We start from the raw sequence: 20,111 nt of genomic DNA, 5'->3' as shown, positions 1-20,111 counted from the left end.
AAGTGGAGCTGTGCTCAGCATACAGCATTAGTGCGTGCTGACGAACAGACCTAAGAACTGGCTGCTCTGTTTAACTCCTCCGCCTTTCTCCTGCGTGTTTGGGTCAGTTTCTTTGTCTTTCTTAGTTGCCAAATCCTTCTAGCCTACTGAAAATAAAACAATGTTGACTACTGAACTATCCACTATGTATTTGGGAGATTCATAAGGAAAATTATACAGTACAACAGTTGATGTTTTTCAGAGAGTATACTTGAAAATATTGATTGTCTTGACTTTAAAGCACTGATGAATTAGTCCCTGGAAGTATGAGAACCAAAGCTCACTGTAAAAAAACAAACCAGCAATTTGGGGAAATTGATTGATGGTAATGATTTTGCTTTTGTTACAGCTATGTCTCTTAAGAGAATGCTTACTCATAATTGATTCACTATGATGTGTTCCTGATTAAAAAATATGCTTTCATAAAAATGAAGTAATGATGACTGGTTCTTTAAATATAATTTTGTATTGTATGCATATACGAAGTGTAGAATTTTGCATCGTTGCTTGTTATGTCCTTTTGTAACCCTCTTAAGCCTGGCTGCCTTTGCTGTGGTCTTCTCCCAGTTCAGAACCCATTGAGACACATCTGAACGCAAGGCTGCCAGAGCTTGCCGTATGTGCTGGTGACCCGGGCAGTGCTGGTGACCTTGGCGACAACTTGTTCTGAATGCAGCCTGGACCTGCCTGGTCCTGGAATGAGCCACTGTGTCAGGACAGCTCTCATTGCCTTTCAGAGTCCTATGATTAAAATAGACATCCAGCTTGGTAAACGTCCATCCAAAGAGTTGCAATTTCTGGGTAAATGGTGACAGTTTCAGGAGAGATCATCTCTATGTTTGCTCTTCCACCTCAAGCTGTTTTTTTCTCTTCCTTTTTTTTCTCTTCCTTGCTTCCTGTGTTGTGCTCTTGTTTTGCATACTGCAGCGTACAAGAGTTAGACACACAGCACAGCGCTATTTCTGAGCTTTCGGCAGCATAATTGTCACTGGTCACCCACTGCCTCTCAGGAGATCTTGCGCCTCTGGACCTCTGTGGCCTTAAATGGAAAAAGGCTGGCAGGGCTGCTCTCCTTTGTGCTCCTCTGTCTCCTCTGTCCCTTACAGCGCTGCTGCGTTGTGGTTAGGCTGCAGCCTCAGCCAGAGCACCCGAGGCAGTGTCTGTGCATAGCCTCAGGTCATTCAGTAAAACATGGGTGAATTGTCCATTTCACTGATTCGAGGCCAAACTGAGCGTGGCCATGTGCAAAGTGGCCATATGCTCTCTGTTGTCAGCGATGTGCCTGTTGAGGTGGCGTATTATCTCTGATGGCAATCAGAAAGAACATTGGGAATTGAGACAGCAGCAGTAAAGCAAGCTGCCACAAACCAACGAGAACCGAATCCTTTCGTGTTGTAATGAACACAAAAAGCTTCAAAGTCTTGACTGTTAAATATTGGCTAATGGTCTGTATTTTGGAAGGTCCAGCCATGTGAAAATGAACATTTAGTGTAGTGGGATTTGGTCTGAATGCATTCTGAAGCTAACTAGTTATGATGTCTTGAATACCATTTGTTTTTACTCCTTATGCAGGTAATAGTAGTAACTATTAATAATAGCAGCTAATATTTGTGAAGCACATATGTGCTGTACTAAACGCTTTATCTCCTAACATTCCTTCTAATGAAGTGAGGTAGGTATTTTTACTATCCCCGTTTAAAAGCGTGAGGGGACGGTTATCGTTGACTTGGAGCCTCAGTCCATGGTCATTGGTGATCATGTGCGCCGGGACCCATAGTGACAGCTGTGGCTTCATTTCTTGGGTGCACAGTGAGTCTGCTACTATCCTAGAGGTTGCCTGGGACTCCAGATGATGACCACTGTGATTTGTTCATAAAGAGCTTGGCTTTATTTCTAGTCCTGCTCTTGATTTTACTAAAGCTTCTGAAGGACAAAAGATCTAATATCTTCTTGCCTCAGTTATCTCATGTAAGCCGTAATGCAGATAAGAAGGCCGGAGGGGTTTAAGGTTCGGTTTTACCCAGGAACTGCTTTGACTGTATAAATTTATGAAATTGAGGAGTGCTATGAATGCTAGATATTGCTGAAGATTGATAAGATATTGAGGGAAAGCTCATGTAATAAGTATTTGTACTTCTCATCATATTCATGCATCAGGTCACACTGGCAAACTACTGTGTATGTAGCACTCTATATTGGGCAGTATGCTCCAGAAATGTTAATAGGAAGGGTGAAACAGTTGCTTATAACTTAAACCAGTTCATAAAAGCTTAAGGGTAAAATCAGTGTATTTGGTTGATGACAAAATATCCAGTGACTAATTACTCAATTTTGTTTTGTAGATCTTGGACAGTCAATCTTTTATACAACGACATGTTTGCTACCCTTTCTCAATGATGATATTCTAAGTACTTTGCCCTACACGATGATATCCACGTTAGCTACCTTTCCTCCATTTCTGCACAAGGATATTATTGAATATCTCAGCACATCTTTTCTACCAATGGCTATATGTAAGTTCAATCTTTACCCAATACGAAATGAGTTTTATGAATTGTATACATGGAAATTGCTTATGTGTTCAAGGCTCAAGATTGTCATGGGGTCACTTGCTATGTACATGTTTTAAACTGAATCATTTCAGCACAGATATTTTATGAGGAAAGTCAAAGAAATGGAAGATAATTATGCTTAGAATTCTTGTTTCATATAGTGTGATCCTGTGGAACAGGAAGAAAGACCATGTAGAGGCACAGAATATGCCTGTATTTCCTGTATTCTAGTTACGGCTTCCTTTTCCATTTTAGCCTCAGGTTGACATTCGTTTACATCTGAAGACATTAGGGTGTGATGCGAGCAACCTTTAATAGGACAGGATGTGTAGGGGTTCGGATCCCAGCTCTGTGCCTGAATTGTTGTGTGATGTTGCGCAGCTCGTGTAATTGAGATTCCATGTACAGAGTGAGGAACCAATCACATTTCCCGCCCAGGAGAGTTATAATGGTAAACTGAGTCAAACTTAGGAAAATTCTTTGAAAGCTAAGGCCTGCAAGTCCAGTGCCAGGTAGGACTATGAACGCGGGACTGATGTGGGTTTTGTTGTACTTTCATAGACTTGATTCTGCAAGCTTTTTAGACATGAGAACAAAGAAAGGGAAAAAAGGCGGGGTTGTGGTGTTTATGATCAGAATCCTTCTAAAATATTTTTTTCAAGAAACAGATTATGTATTAATTTGTTTCAATGGATCATCTGAGAAGATTGTGGGCTTAGGAGTCAAACAGACTAGATTAAAGCACAGCTCAGCCACAGATAAACTGTGTGAGCCACTGACTACTTAACTATTTTGTTTCTGACCTATAAATCGAAGGTACTAGTCCTAGCTATCTCATGGGACTGGGACAAGTAAGATGATTCCTCAATTTTTGTCTTATAAAAACACCTTTGTTGGTCACACTCAACACGTAGCAATCATTATTCACCATTTTAGTTTTATGTACTTAAGATCTTATTAAAGACAATGCTCTGTCACAACAAATCCGCCCTTTCTGGTTCATTTGCTTATTTTACAATCAAGGTGAATTTTCATTGTAAAATTGTGATCTTCATGTGTTCTTGGCCAAGTGTTTGACATCTGCATAAATTTTACATACAATTTGAAAAAAAAACCTTAGCAGACTGATCATACTGCTTATGTGGTACAAAGTTTGATCTTTTTGAATTATATGCAAGCTTACTGAGAAACACTGGCTTACAGATATTGTCTTAGAATTTTATGAGTGTGAACTGTTAAACAGGGTAGAAATCTTAGCTTTTTTACTTTTTGAACATTTTACTTAGTTATTTGAGAGGCAGAGAGATGGTGACAGAAAGACAGAGAGTGTGAGAGCAGCCCCAACTACTGGGTCACTTACCCAGCTGGCCACCAAGGCCATGCCAACCCGCAGCTGGAAGCCAGGAACTCAGATTTGCCACCTGGATGGCAGGGCCCTGCTACCTGGAGCCATCAGTGTTCCTTCCCAGGGTGCACGTTAGCAGGAAGCTGGAGCCAGGGACCAGAGGTGGGAGTTGATCTCCCTCCGGTGCGGGATGTCAACCATGAGGCCGAAGAGCCACGCCTCTTGCTGCTTTTGTTGCTTTCTTTTTTTGAAGAAGAGCAGATGAGTCTGTGTCAAAACCAAGTCACTGTATCCTTGCCTGGGAAGAAGTTATTAATTTTGAGAGAAGCATTACATATATCAGACCTCTGAAGTTATATTTAAGACTGATCCAGTATTCTGACAGGGGCATTTTTTTTTCCTTGAGCCCTGATTGTTAATTACTACGTAGACGTAACAGACCTTGTATCACCTTGTAGTCATGCTAGAATACTTAATTAGATAAAAGAATGTTTGAATTTTGGGAGTTGAGGAAAGAATAAAATAGTAAATTGAATTTACGAAGTGCATGAATTTTGGTGCTTATTGGTAGAGTAATTTGATTTTTGTTTAAAAATGTAAACAGAACATTTCATCTTTAGTATTTCCTTTTCTTTTTAAACTTTAAGAAGTAGTTTGGAAAAAAATGTTCGATATCTAAGGTTATTTCTGACTTTGTAAGTCCAGGATAGCAACATCGATCTTAGTTATGTAAGAGGCACATGTGAAAGTACATCCACAAAGTTTGTAGAAAACCATAATAGATAAGTTTCTTTAAGTGCATGCAATTTTAAGTCTGTGCATTGTGTTTGCATAGTACTTCACCTGAGTTTCTCGAGCACCTCTCATATTTTTCCCTACCTCAGTTTGGGTCGGCTTCATGTGAACTCTCCTGCTCTGTTTTTTTTCCCCCTATTGTTCTGTTTTGTTTGTTGTCCTCATCCCTGGAGTTAGTAGCCAGTCTTTGTCATCTTTAAATCATTGAAAATTACCTTGTAGTGCCAGTTTGGGTAGCCAAATTCAATTGCAGTCCTCAGGTTTTTTCTTTCTGACTTGTTATTTCACAAGGCAGTTACAGGGACGTGGGAGAAAGAAGGCTCTGTTTCCAGAGTAATCCTGTTAATATGGGTTGCTGTGAGAATGTGGCTCTGTCTGTTGTATCTTTGCTATTTCTGTTTTTGGTAGTTACCCCAGGGTCTAGAAATGTTGACCAAAATAAGACAATAATATTGGACCTTCTCCAGAATGCTGTATGTTTGTTTTGGGACTTAGAATGAAGGATGTTGCATATTCTAAGTGCTTGATGAAGTCTGTAACACGAAACAGCTTTTGTCGTTTTGATGTGGTGTGCCTAACATTAAGTGTACAGCGCACAGTTTTCAATGAGTCCTTAACCAAGGACCTCCAAGTTAAAGTTCTGAACTTTTGGAAATGGACTTAAGGATATATGGTAGCTCCTTCAGGTGTATCAGATGCCATCTTTGTCAAAAAATCAAACATACTACTTTTATGTTGAAATAGCTCTTTTTGAGGTTTTTCAGAGCAAACCTCAACCTATTTAATACAAAATTTTCCTCTCACATAACCTTTTCTTTTTAACTCCTCCATAAATAAAACACACTGCTTTTCCTTCTAAGTGTGTGCAGTATGCTTTGTTTATGAAAAATATATTATGGGAGTTAGTAAAGATTGGCAGAGTTATTTGCATGTCACCATGGAAACCTTTTTTCCAGTAAAAGGATCTGTAATTTAAGGTTTGAGCTGAAACATGGCTGTGGTGAAGATGCGACCCTGGCAGAAAAGACAGAAGGACAATTCCAGGAGAACCCTGGTTGGTGTAGAGTCTACTTTAAAGATAAAACTAGACCCAAATGGGATAGCCGTCTAGCCTAGAGAATGAAGGCATCTGATCAAATGCCCGTCTCCCAACTTAAAGTGGCTTTGATCTCTGGCACCTGAGTCCAGCTTCCTGGGAGGCGGCAGGTGGTGGCTGAACTTAGCGATTCCTGTCACCAACATGGGAGACTCAGATGGGATGTGTGGCTGCCAGCTCTGGCTCCAGCCAAGCCCCAGCTCTGTGGGCATTTGGGAGAGTGAACCAGCAGGTAGGAACTCTCTCTCCCTATCTCTGATTCTCAAATAAATGAAAATTAACAAACAAATAAAGATGAGCAATGACATACAAGGTTCTTCTATCATATCCTTGTATCTTGGACTGTGACTTTTCATCTTTTTTCTTTAACAAGTTAAATTTTTTCAAAAATTTACCCACAGGAGAAGTAAAGACTCATTTAGATCTTTGCATTGATTTAACAATAACTGGATGATTTTAACTGATTATCTGGTTTCAGATTTTAAGCATGGAGTTGTTGTTTTTTGTTCAGTTACTACCACCAAAGATAATGTGTGTTATATTCTTACGATTTTTCAACTGAATAATAATATGTGGAAAAAGGCAGCAAGAATACAAGATATTGATGATATTTAACTAATAATGTTTAATATATGCACACTCTTTTTTACTGACAATTTAAAAAAAAAATAAGGCAGGTCATGTTCTCCTTAAGAGCTTTATTGTTGAAGCATGGGGACTGTTTTAGCATAGGGATCTAGAAGAAATGAATTGCAGTCCTTTGATTCTTGGCCAATCTCTTACCCTTATCACACTTGAGTTTCCTTAGTTGTCAAGTGGTGAATAATCCCAATTTCCCTGCTGGGAAAATTGGAAAAATGAGATAATATTTGGAGTGACCTTTGTGTGTCATCCCACAAGAGTACAACAGAACCAATGTGTGGTTGAATCATAGGTATAACAGATCATGTTGCAATGACTTCCAGTATTCCGCCGAAATCTTCATGTTATCTTAAAACTTAAATGTTGCTTGAGGTAAGAAGTCATCGTCTGGGGCTTGGAACTCTTTTCCCCTAGAGGTTGCTGTGTAAGTAACTGTAACTGTTATGGCCGGTTTTGAGCTCCTACAACCTCACAGCACACTTCTGAAGGGTTGGTAGGCATCCCGTCTCTGACTTTTCGTTAACCTACTGATCTGCAAATGTTTGAACCACACAACCACTTCGGGATCATGTTGTCTTACACTTCTCAGTTAAACACCAATGATGTTTAACTGATAGGCTCTGGGGAGGGGATGGCTGTCTTATGCAGAAACCTTGTCTCAGGGAACACTGACCTCTGTTCGTACAAACTGAAGCCTGAAGAGAGGAGAGACTTGTGGGTCCAGGGAATGCCGTCTTGTGGTGCAGGCTGGCAAAACACTAGAAGTGCTTCTGTCGTAGTGCACAGCTGGCAGCAGCTTGTGTTTCTTCGCCCCAGCAGATTCCTTTGCTTGTATGTGTTGGAGAAGTGGGAGCTGGTGGGCTTCATTTCAGCATATGCAAATGCGGGTGTGCCCTGCGCCTTCTCGTCTCTGGCCTGGTCTGTACTGCTTCCCCTTACAGTCCTCCTGCTGCCTGTTCGCCACCAAACAGCCGCTACTCTCTGCCGGCAAGACAAGTCTATCAGATCATGTCACCTTCCTCATCAAAACCATCTAGCTGTTCTCCCTATATCCCAATTCAGTGTCCCTGCTTGCTCCACACAGCTCTTTGGGATCTGACCCCTGCCTGACTCCTTTTATCACTAACTCTCCTTGGGTCACTCTGCACTTTCATCAAAAAATTGAGTTTTTGTTCTGTGCTTTCCCCTCTGTCTTAGAGGTCCTGTTTCCAAATGGTCACCTGGTTGGCTTCCTTACTTCCTTTAAATGCTGGATTAAAGGACAGCAATTTTATGGGGTGCTCCTTGACCTTCTAGCTAAATCAGTGACTTTGCCTCACTTTCTGTCATTCTCCTGCCTTACTTTATAGTTCCTCTGGTGTACCACTCCCGTCAGGAGCTCCTGTAAGGATGTTCTGTGCTGCCTAGTAGCCACTAGTCGCCTGTGTTATTGAGTATGTGAACTGAAACCTGTCTACTGAGAGTGAAGAGCTGAATTTTCAATTAAATTTGAATAGTTATGGTTAGCTTAGTATGTAAGGGGCATGAGGACCAAGACTGCCTTTACACTATATCCCTATGGCCAAGAACAAGGGCTAAGTGTAGGAGTCAATGACGAATACTGGCTGAATGAATAAGTACCTAGAACATGAACTGAAGTTGCGCATACTGAAGTGTCCACCCACCAATGATGCTGCTGCTCTCATAGAGATAATGTGGTCTCTCTTTCATCAGGTAGCTCTTCCCACTTATTTACATTGTTGCTTTGGATCAGTGTGGTACATGAGGACCCATAAGCTGCAGGAACACAGCGGGGTATCGATTCCGCTTATGGAAGGAGCAAATGATGACAGTGCTTGTTCTGGGAAGTTGGGGAGTAGATCTGAAAACTTTTTATTTCCCAAGCGCAGCACATTTTGTAAAATTTTGTTACGTGCTTATTTTCTCCCTCCTATTGTATACAATGCTGCCTTTTAATATCCTCACGAGGACAAGCTGCACATCTGTTTACATCATGCCTTTTAAATAAGGTTCCAGAAATGATGTATGCCTATGCATGTTTATTAAATTAGAATTGTGGTGATTTTAGTCAGTCTCTTAGAAGGCTCAGAAACTGCAAGGCACCGTCTGTTTTTGTGAGTGTTGGAGCCAGCTTCCTAGGGCTTTTTGAGCCAGGGGAGTGCTTTCGGCTTTCTGGCTGGCTGTCCGTGAGGGAGAGCTGGGCTCTGGAGAGGGAGTGGGGATATCCAAAACCTGCTGAGCCATGTGGGCATTTCTCCAAGCAGACTTTGCTTAAATCATCTGAGACAGTTGGGCAACTCTCCCATTTTTAAAGGCCTCCAGGCATAATAGCCCTCAGCCTTGTCGAATGGTAGCTTTTTCTGTTAGAAAAAATGCTTATTATTTAAAAAAATCTAAGATGATTTAAACAAAGGTGAAACACTTGTTCTACCAAGAAAGCATACTGTATGAATACATACGTATATATCTATATTCTTTTCTTTCTTCACTGCATGCAAGACCAGACTTTCTTTTTTATTTATTTTTTTAAGCAAAGGGTACAAGGGACTTGGCAGTTGTCCCTTTTGTCCCTGGACACCTTACTGGGTGCTTCCTTTCTTATTTCTCATCCTGCTAATGATACATCTCAAATAGAGGTCCAGGCCCAGTGTGCATCATAATCACCTGGTGTGCTTGTTAATGAAACATGTAATTTCCTGATTTCTAGCCTTATGGAGCTGGAATCCCTAGATATGTATACCCAAGAAGTAGAATTTGAGCAAACGCCCCGGCTGGAGTGTAAGAGTAACTTCATCTTGTTCTGGAGAGTTTTGCTTCGAGTTGTTTATTTATTTACTTAATCATATTTGATTAATCAACATTAGCAGCAGAGAGCAGTGAATTGATCTCCACATTGTTAACGTAATTATTTATACCTCTGTCTATTATTATAACCAAATTAATTTGTTTTCCTGAATACCCGTGCTTGTTTGGTTAGCAACAGCCCAGACGTAACTGTTGACAAAAGCAAACTCAGGTAAATGGAAATTCCTAATGTATCTGTCTTGTTCTTTGTTCATCCCAGTTACGCTGTTGTAAAAGGCTGCTGCTTCTACTCAAAGTCCTTTATGTAAAAAAAAATATATACATATATAAAATCATGTTAAGTTTTCTTTGTCTCTTCTACTTTGTATGTAGCAAAAATTTTATTGATGTTTTAGTGGTTCTATCATGTATTGTATGTGGTTTTCTTTTGGTTATAGGTGAGCTGTAATCCCCACATATTGTACTTCAGTACAAAATAAAGTTTGTAATGATCTGTTTTTTGATTGCTGCCCACGGCAATGATTTCCTCTACTGTGTAGGAGATAGAGAGTTGACCCTCTATTTTACACACCCAGGGCACTGTGCTGTGTCTACTGGCCAGCTTGTCATCCACGCCCACACGTGGAGAGTTTTCCCCTGCTGCTGCTGCAGTTATCTCCAATAAAAAAGGGCTTCTATTTCCATTTGGTTCCTATTGAGTTTCTCCTATTGCATGTTCCCTGTCCTTGTGTCTGGAATATAGGGTAGGTACCTTTTAGAGACAACCCGTTATCCCAATTGACTTCCAACAAAGCAAGTTTTAAATATTTAATGCAACATTTGATGTCATTATAAGCAAGCCACTTAGAGATGTTTTCAAAGCAGCATGTAAGTGAATGTTAGGATTATGTGGCTATACGATGGAATTTGAAGAAACCAACTTGCCTTGTGATTGATGACTCGCTGGCTTAGGCTAAAATGTCCACACAGCATTAGTCACAGGTTTGAAAATGCTTTCTTTTGAACAACTCAGACGGATGTGAAGATGGTAAGCTCTGGGAAAAAGTGGTTCTACATGAAGACACCAAATACAGTTACAAATGAATTTGCGTTAAACTGTTTAATGACGTACGGCAGTTGAATACAGTATTTAAATTGATGTTATGTTTTATAATATACTACTTTAAATTTGCATGCGTAGCTAAATTAATGTTACATATTATAAACAAACTATTTCATCTGCATCTCTAAACATTAATACATTCAAGTTGGCTTTGAAAACCTTTTCTTTTTAGGTTCTTGTTGGGACAACCTTCAATTTGAGTTTATGCTTGAGCTTGAGGGTGTTTTTCTCCTCTTTTTTTTTCATCTAGATGTAGACATGTTGGGAGTCGTCAACACACCTAAGTGAACTCTGATAAAGCCATGACATCACCTTTTGGCATTGCTCCTTTTGCTGGTAGACCTTTGTATGCCAGGGCAGATTTGTGGTTTTATTTGTGTGAAATTTCTACTGCCTTGAAACACACACACACACACACACACACACACACGTCCCTTGTAGCTTTCATGATCTATGTAATGTAGTAAGTAACTGTACAGCGATGAAATGGGGTCTAATGCAAACACTGTTGGTTTCAGTGGGTTCCTCAAGGAGAGAAGGAGTCCCTGCCCACGTCAACCTGTCCGCATCCTCCATGCTCATGATTGCAATGCAGTACACGTCCAACCCAGGTGAGTGGGGCCAGGGGGGCTGCACTAATCCCAAAACTAGTCGTTCAGCAGGGCGTCAAGGGTCACCAGCTTTCATGTGAGAATTGCTTTTGGTGAAAGAAACAGATCAATTTTGAAAACAAACATTTGATTAAAAATAAATTTGCTTTGCCTATTTGCTATTAGCAGTGAATTTTGTTGCCCAGTGATATTTTTTAGAATGTCTGAGGACTCGGTTTTAGAGCATCGACTAAGAGTTGGTTGAATATACATTTATAGGAGTAGTTCAATTAGAAATATAGAAATCACCTGTAATTCTAACAGCTAAAGATACCCACTGTTAGTATTTTGGTGATTTTTTTACATTAATACCTTATAAAAATTCCTGAGCATAAATGCTTTGCTATACTTCTGAATGTTGCTTTTCTGAATGATTAAAGAAAGATGAATGGGTTGAAGAACTTGAAAATATTTCTCACTAGTTGTGTGTGAAAGCACTTGTCTCATTGTGATCTCCCATTGGATGTGATTGTAAAATGTGTACAGAGTTTGACAGATGAAAAATTTTGTGCCATTTTTTATGTCTTTGATTAACAGATAGATTTCTACTTGATTTCTTTTTATCATTACAATTCCAGACAAACGTTGGGAAACGGAAATAAAATGCGGATGCTTATTGGAGTCATTTGCTAAGATATGAATCTAATTTTCATTTTCATTTTATCTTTATTTGCAAAGTGAATAAATGTTATAGCACTTTTTAAAAAGATTTTTATTATCTATTTTACTTTGAAAGTCAGAGTTACTGAGAGGGAGAGGGAGAGAATCTTCCGTTTGCTGATTCACTCTCCAGATGGCTGCAATGGGCAGATTGGATCTGATCTACAGCCAGGAACTTCCTTCTTGTCTGCCACTTCAGGTGCAGGGGCCCCAGGCCTTGAGCCATGCTTTGCTGCTTTTCCAGGCACATTAGCAGGGAGTTGAATTGGAAGTGGAGCAGCCAGGACTCAAACTGGCACTCATGCGGGATACCAGTGCTGCAGGAGAATGGGGCTGCACAGCCAGCTCTCCAGTGCTTATGGAGCTGTTTTTATGTAGAATGGCAGTTGAGCTTTTGCCTCTAGATGAGGAACACGTTTCCATTTTAAATTCTTAGCACTTCTGAGCACACAGTATCATTTTTGGTCTTTTTGGGCTGCTGCAACAAAAATTTCCTAAACTGGGCACTCAGAAACAAGTTACCTCTCATAGGTCATGAAGCTGAGAGGCCCTGGGTCAAGGAGCCTGCAGCTTTGGTGAGCTTTGGTGAGGAGCTGCCTTCCAGTTTACAGATGGCCATGTTACATTTTATTTTCACTTGCTGAAAGGGTAAGTGAGTTCTCTGAGCCCTCTGTTGTAAGGGCACTGAACCCTTTCATAAGGACTTTACCCTCCTGAGCTAATTATCTCATAGAAGGCTGCAATACCACATACCTTCTCATCAGGGGTTAGGACTCGATCTGTAAATTTTGGGAAGCACAAACATTCAATCTATGGCATTCCATGTGTGGTCCACCAAAATTCATATCCTTCTTGCTTGCAAAATTATGTTCATTTCATCCCAGTGGTTTCCAGGGCTAATGCATCCCAGCATCAACTGAGAAGTTCAAAGTCCAACATCTCATGTAAGTCTTGTCAAAGCAGACATGGGTGAGAGTCAAGGTGTGATTCATCTTAAGGCAATTTCCTCTCCAGCTGTGAACCTGTGAAATCAAACAAGTTACCTGCTTTTAAAATACAGTGCTGGAGAGACAGAGAGAGAGAGGAGAGAGAGAGAGAGAGAGAGAGAGGAGAGAGAGAGATATTTTGGGGGTTTGGGTGGTGGAGAAGAAGACAGAATGTTCCCATCTAAAAGGGAGACATAAGGAAGAAGAGAGGTAATGGGTTCCAGATAAGCAAAAACCTAGCAACATTAAAATGTAAGGCTTGCAAGTGGTCCTGGACTTGAGGTAGACAGAGTTGCCCCTGTAGCTTCCCCTGGTAGAGATTAGAAGCCCAAGGCTCTGGTTGGCCCCATCCCCATGTGAGCTTTTTTGCCCCCGGTTCTGTCCCAAGGCTGTAAGTCTGTGCTCCTTTCTCTCCTGGACAGCCTTTGAAATTGGGACATAAGCAACTGCATCCCCACAGTTTTCATGGGTGGAGCACCTGCTGCACCGGGGTCAAGGGAACACCACCTCCGCTGCCTGGAGTCCGCTGAGGACATGGTGTCACAGCGCACCATGAGGTGGTGCTGGGTGATCTGACCTGAGGTGTCACAAGTGCGGGTGACCCCTTCTTGGAAGCAAGCTGCCCCGAGGCTCTTGAACCCGCGCTCTTAGCCTGTGATGGGAGTCGTTTGCTCTGTCATGGATGGTGGTGCCTGGCCGCTGTTGAGGTGGCTGGTTAGTCTCCTCATTCCAGTAACTTGGCTACAGGCTTTCTCAGGCTTTCAGTATGAATAGGCTGAGAAATTTACAGATATATTTAAGTGTTGCTTCCTTATCAATGAACAATTTAAAATTTTTCCCAATTCTGTTTCTTAAATTGTTTCCCTCTTATTCCCCTCCATACTTTGCTGGCAAATTTTCTCAACTCAAAACCCAGTTTCATCCCTTACAAGCTCTGCATTCTGCAGGTTGAGGGAAGGACATGAATTCCATGCTACTTTGTAATGAAGATGGCCTTTCCCCAAGTTTCTAGCATAGTGTCCTCATTTTTGTCTAAGCCTGCACCAGCATTAGAGGGTCTCTCACAGCGCTGTAGGTGTTTTCTAGCCTGAATTCCAGAACTCTTCCAGCCGTTCCTGTCTCCCAGTTTCAAACACCTCCACATTTGTTATGGCAGTGTGCTAGTTCTTAGTTCTAAATTTCTTCGTTGACGATGCCGTAACAAAAGTGCCACAGGTGGGAGCAGCCAACATGGATTTCTCACGGCCCTGAGACAGGGAAGCCCAAGACCAAGCCTCCAGTAGATGCAGTGACCCGGGAGGGACTGGCTACTGGTTCTGGAGATGGCCGCTCCTCTGCCTGTCCTCACGTCAAGAACGCTGCTGTTCCAGCTGACTGGGTCTGAGGGACAGAGACCATCTTTTAGGGCTAGGTATGGTGAAACTTCACGTAAATGTCAGCTGCTGTGCGTGGCAGGAGCTTTTGTGCATGTCTGTTCCCAGAAATCAGGAATGAACAATGTGAAAGTCATCTTTGAAAATACCAGATAAACCTGAAACTCAGTGTTAATTCACCAGAAGCAGAAAATTCTGTGGAATGCAAGGACCCCGAAAGGCTTCATACCACTGGAGCAAACTGTGGGTCTGCAAAGTGGATGGGCGAGGGTGGGGAGAGGAACGGGGGCTCTAAGGAGCTGTTAGGTCTGTCCCTGGAGCAGGCCATGGAATTCTGTGTGGAAGGCTCACGGAGCAGACCTGCAGAGGGTGGCAGGCACCGTGGGAGGAAGTGCCGAGGGAGCTGAAGGACAAAATTTGAAGTTCCAGTGACTGAATATGGCATACTATGGTTAGTGGCGTGGAGCTGAATTCTCCCTTTGTCTCATGAATCTTATCGTATAGTTAAAGAAGGGGAGAAGACATCCATACAATGATTGTAGAATCAGACACACATGAAATTTCAATTGTGACTGGTGTTTTATGTGCATAGTGCTACAGAGATCTATGAAAGGGGATTTTGTTTTTATTGGGGAGATTAGAGAGAGTGTCTCTGAGGAAATAATCTTTTGTCTGAGAATGAAAAGGTGCGTGAGATGGACCAAACCCACAAGTAAGCTGGGAGTTGAAGCAGGGGCTCAGGCAGAGGAGTCGCCTGGTCTCAGATGGGGCTGATGGGTGAAAGGTGTGGCCTGGGAGGGATGCCTGCTGGGATAGGAGTTCTGTGAGAAAATACAGAATGCTGTATGCCCTGTCAGAGTCCTGTCTTTATCACAGATCTCATGAGAAGCCATTGAAGGACTTTGAGTGACCATGTGCATATAGCACTCTAGTTGCAGTTAAAAATACACTTTTAATTTCAGGAGGCCGAGTGGATATAAATACACTAACAAGGAGATCCCTGCGCTTGCCTGGGTCTTTCAAAGGCAGGGACAATGAAGCGAGGAAAGTGGATCTGAAAGTTACGTAGAACATAAACTTTGATAGGACTAGGTGCGACATGGGCTTTTCTGGGTTAAACTATGTGCACAGTGATCTCTTCAGCCATAAAGACAGTACTGGAATAAGAGTAGGCTCCCCAGGGAAGGTCATCAGTGGGCTGAGATGGCATCTTTGTGTTCCTCATATCTGCAAGGTGGCTTCCACAGGAGGGATTACTGTAACCTCAAACAGCCACATCCCAAACTGTGATCAGTCAGAGTCGTTAGAAAAAGATCTCAGAAGGCTGTTTTTTCATCAGAGGGCGTCTGGGAAAGTCTGTGTATTAGATATGGGCAAGGGAAAAAAAAGATTGGTGACAGCAGCTGAGTTCTAACATCAGAGTCCAGCACAAGTTACAAAAGTTACATGTCACGAAGCCAAGGTAGAGAGTGTGTTCGATAAAGGACAGAGCCAGCAGTCCTAATTGCTGCTGAAAAATGTTCCTGGACCTAGATGACATGGAGGTCGGGGGCCTGAACTGAGCCTGCTTTGGCTACGTGATGGGGTTGGAAGAGAGATTAGAGGGAACATTGGGTAGGGCAAAAGTAACTTTCTTCTAGTGAAGATAGGCAAATTGAGGAAGTTTGCTGTCACCTGGCTTTTAAGAGTCCTCTACAAAGTGGAATTAATGATCAAGTAACACTCCAGTTTGAATCCATCTGTCACTTGGTATCTGTCCAGTCTTTACCAAGATAGGAAACTAAACGACACTTTTCTAAGTTGTGAGATAATTTGTATACAGTTCTTAGCATGATGTCTGGCACACGATAATATTCAATAAATGTGAGCTAAATCCTGCTAGGCAAATTTTCTGCTGTGTAGCTCTTGATTATGTAGATTGAAGTTTATGTTAAGGAAGTATGACTACTAGGAGGTTTTCTTAATATTTCCTTTGATCATATGACACAGGCAATATTTCTTTAGGACTTTTGATTATAGTAAAGGACATGTGATTTTTGTAAAATATGAATATATAGAGATGTAATTTTTAATGATCAGTGTAGAGAACCATAGTTTATTATATCTCAAAGAATGTTTTGTCTGTTACATTTCATATAAAATTATATTTTCTTTCTTACAGTGTATCATTGTCAATTATTGGAATGCCTCATGAAATATAAGCAAGAAGTCTGGAAAGTAAGTTTTGGGGGGAAATCTTCCATAATCACAAAATGAATTTATAATAGAGTAAAAATTGTTTGAATATTACAACTGTTATATAGGACAAATTTATTATCCTACATGCTGGTTATTTGTTTATCATTTAGAGCAGAAATGATATTTTAAGACCAGTGTCCTGACAGTTAATTAAGTGTATTTCATACTTGAAATTAAGCAAATGTTACATTGCCTGACAAATAATCTTACTTAATTAGAAAGATTGCCTAAGAATCTTTTTTCAGAAATGTGATCAGGAAAAGACTTTTAAATTCTTAAAAATATTTATGTATTTTGATGTACTGTTTGGGAAACTGATGTATGCTTCCTAAAATCTTTCTTTGACATTAATCTGATTAGAGAGGAGTTTGTTAAAAGAGAGTATACTTTTGAACTCTGAGGGCATATTTACAGAGGGACAGTGTTTTCAGGTGCCCTGCAAATTGCCCCCGTCTGAGGAGATTCCAGGGACGTAACCCACACCAGCCCCTGCACTGTGATACTAAACGAGCTACCTGTATTTTTGATTGGCTGACGCGAAGTCAACAGGTGCTTCCTGTTTCCCTAGGACCTTCTCTATGTGATTGCCTATGGGCCCTCCCAGGTGAAGCCTCCAGCTGTACAGATGCTCTTCCACTACTGGCCCAATTTGAAACCTCCTGGGGCAATAAGCGAGTACCGGGGGTTACAGTACACAGGTAAGAGGAGAGCGTCCTGGGGCCCAGACCTTAGCTCTCACAGTTACCCCACTGAAGCCTCTTTTTTCTATCATGGTAGAGTCTATTTAATGTACTTTAAGGTACTGCAAATGCTTTCTGAACTTTGTGGTTTAAAAGTAAATTTGCTGAAACTCATCTGCGACAGCACAGCAGGTCGTGCAAGCGTCAGTGTCCTTTGCTGTGTTGCTGGCGTCCGTCCTTGACTGTCACTGTCATTAATCACATCAAGGCCTCAGCAGTGAGAGGAGGACCACAGGCTTGCTCATCCTTAGAAAACCCCAGTTGGCTAACTCGGCTCTGATGAGAAGGCGTGCAGCGCTTTCATCATGACCAGTTCATGCGATGAAGCAGAATTAAGTGACCTCGATGGTCTTGTTGGTCAGGAAGAGTTCACGGTGGAACAATGGAGGAATCTCGATGTAATCAGTCATGAGAAATAAGCATTAATGTTAACTATAACAAAAAAAAAGAAAAAAGAAAAAAGAAAAATACTCGGAAACAAAATTCTGCAAAATGAACCAACCCCGGGTCCTAGCAGTGTGTTGTTTGTGTTGGAATTCTACAAAATCAACGAAGAAACCTGTGGCCCAGCCCCACCATCTTCCCCAGTTTAGCTGTGTATGTAGTTTTATGCAAACGGAAATCTTGGCTATTTTTCCAAGGTTAGTCTTTTTTCAAGTCATTGTGGGATTGTGCATGTTTTATTTTCCCATAATCCTCTTGTTTGGTGGCATTACTCATCTTTACAAAGGTTATCGGAGGTGGTGCGAAAGCACTCTAACTTAATTTGGGTGTCTAATTTATATTCCCGACAAAAGACGTGAAGGTGAATGTTGGCTGTATCTATACCTGTCGTCTGATCCTCGAAGGACCTCAGTGGGCTTATTCTAAACACAGAACAAGTGGTAGCAATAACATTAATAAAATCACGAAAGCAGGTGGTAAGAAAAACATTCATGATTTTTATCATTGATAGTATATTTGCTAAGTGAATCATTTGAGTATCAAAGCAGCAAAAAATTTGGAAGCCTGAAAGGAATAAAATCTGGAATGACTGCGTGTTTGATACCTGTCCCTTCTCATTGGATCCCTGAAATAAGCACTTACTTATTGTATGAATGGCTAATCATCATCAAATGACATTTATCTGTTTGATAAGTACTTGATGTGTAGCTGCCATGTGTCAGGTACTGCACTTTTTGTTGATAATTCAGGAACCCACACAAAACCAGCCCTTAGGAGCTTAATGCAGTGCAGAGCCAGAAGCTCGGCTGTTTGATTCAGCATATGTGGGGGGTATCTACCGTTAGCCAGGCATTGTTCTAGGCACCCGGGTGGTAAAGTAGTGACTAGGATTGAGTAAATGATTTCTGCCCCGGAGTTTATGTTCTGATTGTCCTGCGTAAAGCAAACACAGGCAGCTGTGGAATGGAGCAGAAAGGCAGGGTCTCTGACCTCACACTGTTGGCAAGTTTGAGGAGAGGTGTGTACTAAAGAAGGTTCTGGATTCCTGAAGAGTGTGGACAGAGTAGATGTCCTACAAGGAGTGAGGTCCTAGTGGGTAAACTGAATTTGAGGCTGGCACAGGAGTGATTAGGAAAGGGTGGAAAAGCCAAACACAGCCAGGTAGCAGAGTGAAAGGTCGCCAGGGGGCGCTGATGGGGCCGGTAAAGGAGTGTGGATTTTAGGGTATTGGCAAAGGGAGCCCAAGTTCAGGGTTGAAATGGGGAAGCCACGTGGTGAGTCACCCTGAAGCTCAGCGCTCTGACGGCTGTTCCACGTGCTCCGGTGGCTGTAGCCTCCAGGAAGTGCTAGCCAAGCCAGTCTTCACTCCGGCAGCTCAGCTGATAGACAACCAAGCTCAGAGAGGCTCTCACCCTCCCATGGGCTTTGTCAGTCCGCCCTTGGATCACGCATCCTACTTCCCTTGGTTCTGCAGTAACACATCTGCTACCTGTCGCTGGGGAAGTAGCTGTCTTGAAGCTCTCATTCTGGTAAAATAATGGCATTCTGTACAGGATGCAAAATATCATGGAAAAACGGAATCATTTTAGTGCTTACGTTGTTATTGCCAGATAGTGTTCTATTTATTATTTCATCTAGTTTTTTTTTTATCTTCCCACGATGGACACACAGTTGATGGACCAAGTTATGTATTATAGGTAATTTCCCTGTTAATCCTCACTGAACTCTTGAGCAGATCTCCTTATTTCAGTTCTACGGTTGATGAGTGGAAACAGTCTAAGTGACATGCCTGAATTCACACAAGTAATGAGGAGTACAGCTAGAATCTGGGTCCTACATCTTTCTGCCCTTGGCAATGAGACATCACTGTTGTTCTTTCCACTTTAGCTCAGTATTATAATTTTTTTTGAAATGTCTGTTTCAGCAAGAAACATACCAACGGGTGTCATTCATATTTAGGTGGTACTGCAGCTCTGCATATTCTTAATCATAAAAATAATGTGGAAGTAGGATTTTATGGGTTTGGAATCAGAAAGGTAAAATTCTTTTCCTAGGAACCAGTGAAGTTTTATATGTTTTCTCAGTGATAGTTTCTCTTTAAAGAGTAAGTTTTATTTTTTTATGAAAAGGAAATTTCTTATAGAAAAATTATAGCTTTATGTAAAGAGTAAAAACTATTATGTATAAATCACCATCTTAATACTTTGGTATATTTCTATACAGTTTCAGGATGGCATCTGTTATATATTAGTTGTACAAATTTCCTCTTCACTTTTCTTTTATACTATTTAAAATTCAGAGTTGCTTAAGGAATAGCATGATGAACTTATGTAATGGTTTTTATTAACTCTCCATAATAAAATATATGCTTATAGGTATTGCTTTTTAGGAATAATTACTGCCCACGCAAAGATTAGAAAATAAGAATTTAGTGATCTGCAATGTTTGTCTACTTTTGGCTTTTATTAATAAAATATCAACAACTACCCAATTACTTTTGTCATTAAGTGTTAGTTTCAAATATGCTAAAACCTCGAGTCTCCTGTTTTTATAGAACTCTAATGATTATATACAGACACAAAATGATTTTTATCTTGGTAAAAGTACAAAACACAATAACAAAATTTCTTGATTATGAAAATGG

General features: G+C 41.1%; 1 protein-coding gene across 9 annotated transcripts in view; it reads left to right on the top strand.

Annotated features, from left to right (window-relative positions):
* The window catches only part of UNC79 (unc-79 homolog, NALCN channel complex subunit), a 261,393-nt gene that overhangs the window by 84,841 nt on the left and 156,441 nt on the right, over positions 1–20,111 (top strand). For all 9 annotated transcript variants that reach the window (XM_058655399.1, XM_058655396.1, XM_058655404.1 and 6 more), the window contains 4 exons: positions 2,382–2,552; positions 10,895–10,987; positions 16,207–16,262; positions 16,852–16,981. In XM_058655399.1, coding sequence (XP_058511382.1) covers positions 2,382–2,552; positions 10,895–10,987; positions 16,207–16,262; positions 16,852–16,981 — 450 coding nt within the window. The remainder of the gene's footprint in view (positions 1–2,381; positions 2,553–10,894; positions 10,988–16,206; positions 16,263–16,851; positions 16,982–20,111) is intronic.

This window comes from Ochotona princeps, chromosome 26 (assembly GCF_030435755.1).
Source record: "Ochotona princeps isolate mOchPri1 chromosome 26, mOchPri1.hap1, whole genome shotgun sequence".
Lineage (NCBI taxonomy): Eukaryota > Metazoa > Chordata > Mammalia > Lagomorpha > Ochotonidae > Ochotona > Ochotona princeps.
Note: the sequence above shows the minus strand (reverse complement) of the source record. Positions and strands in the feature narration are given on the sequence as shown.